Raw genomic sequence first — 8,367 nt, forward strand, 5'->3', positions numbered from 1 at the left:
AAGGCTATGTTGGGCTGGAGCTCTGGTCAGATGTGGAGCACCAGATCCTCAGCTGGTGTTGGCAGCTGCAGCACAGGTGGAGTTAATGGAAATAAATTTGCACCAAGCTGAGACAGTATCTGAATCTTGTTGGTGTCCATTGCATCTTCAGATGCAGCCTTGAAAAGCTGTGCAATATGCAAGAATGCTTTCATTTTTCTATAACTTCTCTGTTTTTCTCAGTTGATCTTGTGTGTAATGTTGACCCTTTACCTGCCTGTTTGGGATTAAGACTGCTTGAGAAGAAATACACAAAAATGTGACCAACAACAAAGCTATACTCATTTTCACGAGGCTGTCTTTTCCTTTTTGAAAACTGTAAAGCATAAATGACACTTAATGTGAAAATGGGTCATCCTGAGGTTCCTTCAGTTTTAAAATCTGAGGTTTTGTTATAATTTGGTCTCACAGTGTACATGTGAAGGTGTGGTGTGGGGCTGGATTTTTTTTGCAGTAACTTTTTTGTATATTAAGGTGGTTCTGTTTTTTCTTAGCTCCAGGCTTCGTGGATTTTTTGTGGCTCCTCAGACCAACAATTACACCTTCTGGATTCAGGCAGATAGCCAGGCATCTCTCTATTTAAGTTTATCCCAGGATCCAGAACATAAGGTATTACTTTTGGCAGAGAAAAAATAAGATCAGGATAGGAAATGGTTTTAAGGAAGGTCATAACAAGTGGGATTTCTCCCAGAGTGAAATGACTTATTGGCCCTTGTGATGAATCTGTTGCAAAGTGCAATCTGTATGATTGTATTTAATTGGCCCCATCAGCTGCTCAGCTTGTGGAAAAACTCACTCTTCCAACCAGTCTTTGAATGACTTTTTCAGAAGACCTTTTCATTAGTTCAGCACATCACCACCACTAACAATCTGTGCAAGGGGACCTGGAGGCTTGCTGTTTGACTTCCTCAGTTTACTTCCTTTTTTGCCTGTTAAAATTTTGCCCTCTGAAAACATTGGTCCTTTCCTTTGTAAAGCTGAGAGGATGTTGTAAATGAAGGTGATCTATTTCTCTGGGTTATTCTTAAACCTAGTAACTTAACAGGGCTAGAAGCAATATAAAGGACTTTTCTATTGAAAAAAAAAAAGGGAAAAAACCCCACCATCTCTCATGCTGCTAATGGTAAATGTACTACATCTCAGAAGGCTGTAGGCAATTCTTTTGTATTTGCAGGACATGTGATGTAGAACTGAAGAGTTCCCCATGCAACTTCTCATGGATGACTTGTTAAGGCTAGGGTTAGCTATAAAAATTATCTTTATGATACTGAAGCCTAAACCAGAGCTCTTTGAGATGATGGCTTTTCCCTGTATAGTAGGAAGGAATGTGTCAACCATCGATGCACTGCTATCAGCACAAGTCTGTTTTTTTGGAGAGTGGTATTGGACAATGTGTCTTTTGACACCGGGGAAATGTCTTTGATTTGGTTGTTCTGGACACAGGTGAGGATAGCTTCTCTCCCTGCCGGCAATTCAGAGTGGTCTGAGAACTGGGTGAAGAGCTGGAGTGAGCGTTGGCAGCCAAAATCCCAGAAATTTGAGCTAACTGCTGGTTCGAAGTACTACCTGGAAGCGCTGCATCATGGAAAGGCACCCAGCAATGGGATGAGAGTCGGAGTCCAAATACATAACACGTGGCTGAATCCTCATGTGGTGAACAACTACTACATCGAGAGACATGAAATTCGGGCTCACGCCTTGCATCTTCCAGACATGCAGGTCAGTGCTGCATGCTTGACCATGGGAGCTGGAGCAGCCCAGATTCAGTTGACAGGGATGGCAGCAAATCCTAATTGTAAAGGTCTTGTCTGTACTAGACATGAAAGTGTGTTCCCACCTTGTTTTTAATTTGATGAGACAGTTGATGAGAATAGCATCATGAGCTGAAGGTCTTCATGGTTTTTACAAACATTGGTGGGCTCTGTAAACCCTATGGTTACATTATTACCTGCTTGTGTGTTAAAGCGTAAGCAATGCTGACTCCCTTCAGGTTTTATCTCACTCATTAAGGCCTCACCTTGTTAACTAATGCTAATTAGTACGAGTTTGGAATAGTTTTTATTTCTCTCCTCTGTGACAGCACACTCTGTGTATGTTACCTGGTCACCCAGATGCTGCAATCAGACAATAGAAGCTTTCAGCCTGATGAAAGTGCTCAGCAACGATGGAAGTTTTTCCTGGTGGTTAAATCCCACAGCTGTGGGTCAGGAGCTTTAGGGGCCGTTTGTGGCGGTGTGTCTGCACAGGTCATGTACCCCTTGCACTCCTGTTAATCTAAGAACAGAAGCCCAAGGCTTGTGTCAGGAGAGACCATGGAGGACAAGAGCCGTTTAAGAGTAGCTGAAGGGACTCTTGATTTACAGAGGCTTAAAAAGGAAAAATGTAGGCCATAAAATCTTCCTTAGTAGAAGACTTCAGGTATCAGCCTGTGCGTCTCATGCAGTTTGTACCTGTTTTCATTTATTTATTTGCTTATTTGCTTGCCAGATGTTGACTGTGTCTGGTACAGGGTATTTCAGTATCTCCTGGAATAACTCATTGCACAGAATGATGCCCACAAATGCTACAGCTCGCCAGGTAGGTGTCGTGAAACAGACACCCAGTCCTCTGCTAGGGTGTAATTGATGGAGCTCTGGTACTTGACGGCAGTTAAGCACTTGCCCCAGAAGCTGAGATAAATTTTACATGATGAAGGGGTGATTTTTGTTACTGTGAGTGTCTCACAGTGACATTTTTGGAAAGACTGACTCCCAGGTACATGTTAAGCATAACACAGCATCTTTTCTTGGCCTGTCATGTCTGCAATGAAGTATGCGGTGTCTTCAGATACCAGAATCTTGGACTTCTCCTTCAAGACCACATGTGTAGTGTATGGCTCTTGCTTCAGACAGGAGCTCCCATCTCACTTCTTCAAAATCCCATAGTCTCTTGGTGAGGTAGTTGGTCACTGTTAAAACTACTCTGGGTGATAGCTCCATAATAGCCATTGGACATCTAGTCAACAGAGCATCATGCAGATGCCCAGGCTGTGATATAGCTCATGTAAGAAATCTGCATCTTTCTGAGGTGGCTGCTAGACACCTAAAGGATGTCTCACGCCCCTGAAGGGTATCAGACATGGAAGATTATGCTCTGTGTTGAGTTGAATTTTATTCTCTACCATTTGGTCACCTGCTTGTTCAGAGCTGCCTTGCCACTGGTCCTTAGCTCACGAAAAATGTAGTGATGATGTGTATGTTGAAGATCTCTGCTGAAATGATCCAGAGACCGTTGTACTGTGATTGCTTTTCACTTTCTTAATTTTTTTTAAAGGTGCAAACAGCAATAGAGGAACTTCTTTCAATAGGATGTGAAACCGAGCCAACTTGGGCTAAAATCCTTTTCCGTGATGGCTTTGAGAAAGAAGGTAGTGATCTGTGAGAAATAAGCAGTATTTTTTGTGAGAGTAGATTTCCTTTTATGAAATAAATATACTTTAAACAGTTACTGACAGTAAATTTACACTTTTAATGGGTTTAAGTACATATGTTTATGTTTCTCAGTTATTTGTTGTTTGTGTGTATTCTGATGGGGGAGTTCATAGAACTAATATTTAAAACCATATGATTAACATAATAATGAGTGATTCTTTCTGAATACTCTGTGTGACTTAGTCATATCACAACACGTTTATCAAAGCAGGTGATACGTTTTGCTTGTTAAAAACACTAGGAGTAGAGACCAAAAAAAATTGCAGCTTTTGGGGCATGTGGAATTATTCATGTTTCAGTCTGTCTGCTGAGGAAGCCAATCTGGTGTAGCCATAGCTGCAGCTCAGGCTGTGGAAGTGGCTGATTCTGACTCTGGAGGTCTTTGCTTTCAGTGTTCCTCGATGACTGGAAGTGAAACAGTGCAAATATCTGTGGTATACTTGACTGGTCAGGCAAGGTGTAAAACATCAATCGCTTCTGTAAAAAATATCAAATTATCGATAATGGTTTTCTAATATTGAAGGTATTGTGCACATCAGAAAGCTTCTCTAGTAGAAAGTAACTCCAGTAACACTGGCACAGGTTGCCCAGAGTGGTGATAGGTACCCCATCCCTGGAAACATTGAAGGTCAGGTTGGATAGAGCTCTGAGCAACCTGATCTGGTTGAAGATGTCCCTGCCCAAGGCACAGGGGTTTGACTAGATGGCCTTTAAAGGTCCCTTCCAACACAATCCATTCCATGATTCTATATTTGGCAACAATTACAGTATACTTATCCTATGCCAAAAAGTGGATGTTTGCCTAGAAACCTTGTATTGCATTCTTGTGTTTGATATGGAGAGAGAGAACAGGTCCCAGCCAGTAATATGTATATTTGGTGATTGATTCCTTCAGGTGAAGGAAAGCAATTAACATTAATTAGGAGGAGAGGGAAGCTTTATATAGAAAAATGAAAACAGCAACTGGACATTCTTAATGTGATTCCAAAACTACAACTCTGACGACAAAAGAGAGAAAAACTTGAGCTAACAGCCAATGATAGTTCAACAGTATAGTGGGAATAAAAATTGATGTATAACAGATAGAACAAAGGAAAACTTGCATTTTCATTGATGATGGTAAAATGTAGATGATGTAAAAAGACAGCAGAACAACAGTGAAATTATGGCAAATGGATGCCAGGAAAATAGAAGAACAGTCACACACATTCAGACTTAGGGTCTACCTAGCCCAGTGTCCTGACTTCAGCAGAAACTAAAATAGATGCCTAGGGAAGAGTAAAAGCTGGATGATCATGTGTAATAATTCATCATTAATTCTCTCCAAATATGAAATATTTTCAACTCGATAACTTCCTGAGTGGAATGTCTTTTTTTTTTTTTAATTTAGTTACTTTCAGTGGCTCTCCTTTCCCTGTATTTACATAATCTACCCTTGAACACTGCTGAGCTGTGTTCATAATCTCTTCCAGTGAAGATTTCAACAGGTCCAATACATGTTGTGCAAAGAACTACTACTATTTCCTTTTGCCTTTTTTTAAAAACAAAAAACAAACAAACAACAAAACACCACCAAAACTCTATTAACTTCATTTTGTAGGCTTTATTTCCCTTACTAGAAGAAAAGGTGAATTGTCAGTATGTGGTGACAGAAGAAAGCCTTTCATGTACAAGGAAGGAAAGAAATCCTAGCAGTTTTTCAGCAGCATGGTTGATAGACCAATAGCACAAACATCCCAAAGGGGAAGGTGGATTGGCTGAGGCTTTACCCATCAATCTCCAGCTTTGCCTGAGTGTTTTCTGGAAAGGAAGGGTGGGTTTGGTCAAACACACTCTATATGGCTGAAGGCTGCTTTTTGCCACGAGGTTTTATGGTCAGAACAGTAATCTAATGGTCCCTACTCCTGTCTTCTGGCACCCTTTAAGGTGGGGGATAATCGCCCTGCAGATGTTCACCATTTATCTGAGCAGGAGAATATCTAAGTGTAGGACTGACTAATTTTACATACCTGTTTTCTGTATTTTCATGAATCTCTTGACTGTACTGGTGTCTTATGAATTGTTTTCAAGTGTCCCGTTCCCTCTTGTTTTTTTATCTCTGTCAGATATGAAGGATGTCATTGCCACAGGACACATCGTCAGCGGAACAGAGCCTTTCTGTGGGAGGTTCAGTGTTCACAGACCAAGCCAGCTGGTGAAAACTTCCCCATCAACTCTACCAAGATATGATCTTACCAAATACACACATGTAGGTGGCTGCTCTTGAGTTGGTTGCGCTGGGGACTGAATATAAGAGCCCAACCAGCAACATAATAGCATCTGGTCTGCTTAGACTTCCCCCAAGTACATGAAGGATCATGTCTTTGGACTACGCTTGTGGTCAAAGCAGAGCATCTTTGGTTGGGTGGATAGTTTGAGAGCCCTGAGGCATAGATATTTTTTAACACATCTGGCTGTTATTTGGGGATGCAACTCTTGCTGAGGGAAAGGAAAAGGTGGGGTGGTGTTGGGAAAAGATGAAAGATGCAGGGATGACCTCTGCTTGAGAAAAGGAAAAAAAATCCCTTATCTGGTTTCCAATCTCACCCACTTTTCTGGTCATCTTCTACATCTACTTTTAATAGGAATAAGGTCCTGATTTCAACTCTCACCCTTTCTTTTTCACCTGGGGGAAGGCAAATTCTTGGGGGTTGCAAGGAAGGAGGTGGGAGGGAAAGACTCATCTCCAAAGCCCCCTGCAGTTCTTCCAGATTCCTTACAGGTCTCCTTCACGGATCTCTTCCAGTCCTATTTCCCCACCTTGTACACATCCTAAACCTTGCATCTTGCAAATCGAACCAAATCTCCAGTCTCTATTCCTCCCTCCCAGGTACTTGATGTCCCCACTGACACTTCCCAGCTATGTTTTGCCCCAAAACTGAGGCCTAAGGGATCAGTTTCACACTATGTGGTGGCACACAGGTCACCTGAATGCCTTGCACTGTCTTCTCTGGGTGCTATTCAAGGCAATTTGGCCTTAAGCGGTGGGCTTCATTGCTGACCTTGAACAACATGTCTCCCTACTAACATTAAACTGGGATTTAAACAGAATATAATATCTTCTACAGGCATTACATACAAATTATGTGTGGTTTGATGTGTGTATTTTTTTCCCCATTTTTGCAGGTGTGTTTTGCACATAAAGGCCTTATGAGCAAAATCCTTAATATCTTGATGTCCTACACCAACATCTCTTTAAGTTCAGTGAAAAGGAACCTCACCTGCCTATGGGATTTCAATGAAACTGACTCTAAAAGGTATCCAGACACCTGTAGTTTCCCGAGATTGTTTTCCATAGTAAGAAGGTGTACAAGGAAAACTGTGAGAAGTTCTTATTTGTATAAGAACAAACTGTCAGTTGGAGTAAGCTGATACACTCTTTGTGTCTGCAGAGGCATTCCCAGAATGTGCTTCCATTCTTTTTGAGGATGTACTGAGTAAATTTGCATGTTTCTTGTTATATGCATGATCTCACCTTAGTAATTCACAGATGGAGTTTGTTCTGTCTCTGGTAACACCAAAAGGTTTCAGAGGACATGAATTTCCCAGTTTCTCTGGCAACAGTCAGTGGATTTTTCTGCAGTGAGATAGAGTTAGGAATTGATTCCGCTCCCCGCCCCCCCCCCCCCCCCCCCCGAAACATCAAGAGATCATTGGTACACAAAGTTTCAAAGAATGCTTTAGTCTTTGATTTTCTTTATTCACTTAGAATTACATAGGTAGAAAACACTTGGTGTTAGATGTAAAACTTGGGTCAGGCAGACTTAGGAGTGCCTTAGGAACTTCACAAAGTGAAGTTGGCAGCTTGGGTATCTGTAAGGTTGTGTTGAGGGGGATGGGTGCATACCCGCAAGGGGAAGAAGGGGTTGGCATTAATTTACTATGTGGTGGAGAAAGCTGGGAGCCTTGAGCAAACATCTGGTATTCTCAAAGGGCCTGAACTCTGCCTGACCCCCGTTCAGATTACTGCTGTTGTAGTGTCTTGCAAGACTAAAGTGATGGTATTCATTCCCACATCCCACTCTTGTGATGCAGAGGACACCTGAGCAGAGATCTAAAGCTTTATCTCTTCCTATGGGGAGCCCAAGACATAGAAAATGATCACAAGCCATTGAGCAAGTGTCTTATGTATGAGTAAATGAGTAAACAGTAGTAACAACAGCAGTACTTGACATTACCTGGAAGCTTCACAAAGCATCTCAAAAGTCGATGATTGCACTATCTCACAGCAAAAGTGACCTTGCACAACCTTGCTGTCTTCCAGCTGGACATTCACCTGCACTGACCTCTGGAAGGGGTGTGTGAATCTCTCCACACTTCTCCAGGACCTCCCTGCCAATTCCCCAGTGTTTGTGCATCAGATAGACTTGCTGAGCCCTGTGCTGCAAAAGAAAACATCTGCGTCATATTACCTTGATGAAGTCATCATCTCAGACAGAGCTGTGACTGGTAAAGGAATCTATTTTTTTTTTCCTCTTAATGTTACTGTGTTTCCAGGGTACTCCATTAAAATCTTTAATGATAAGGCCAGTTGAAACTTTTTCAAAGGGGAAGGGTATTTCACAACAGGCACAAAAATAATTTTGCTCTCGATTTTTTTTGTTGTGAAAGCAATCAAGAAGGAATTGCCAAATTTGTGTTTTTGAAAATGTGTTCTATAAATGAACCTCTTGCATTGTCTTACCCAGACAAAACCAAACACCCCACTCTCCACCCCCTGATAAGTTTCCAGCTATGAAATGAAAATAACTTAGGCATAGTGACAGCTGTTCTCCTTGCTCTAATGAATGCTTGTGCTGTTTTTCTTTCAGTTTCTCGG

The 8,367-nt window shown here is 41.6% G+C and overlaps 1 protein-coding gene across 1 annotated transcript; it reads left to right on the forward strand.

The window, feature by feature from the left end:
- The first annotated feature begins 452 nt into the window (after positions 1 to 452).
- Positions 453 to 7,150, forward strand: LOC308064727 (fibrocystin-like). The gene is made up of 4 exons (XM_080389630.1): positions 453 to 1,758; positions 2,527 to 2,616; positions 3,352 to 3,445; positions 5,615 to 7,150. The coding sequence occupies exons 1-4, from the start codon at positions 1,453 to 1,455 to the stop codon at positions 5,773 to 5,775; spliced, it is 651 nt and encodes a 216-aa protein (XP_080245756.1). The 5' UTR covers positions 453 to 1,452; the 3' UTR covers positions 5,776 to 7,150.
- The last annotated feature ends 1,217 nt before the right edge of the window (positions 7,151 to 8,367 follow it).

This window comes from Falco punctatus (genome assembly GCF_963210335.1).
Source record: "Falco punctatus genome assembly, chromosome: 5".
NCBI lineage: Eukaryota > Metazoa > Chordata > Aves > Falconiformes > Falconidae > Falco > Falco punctatus.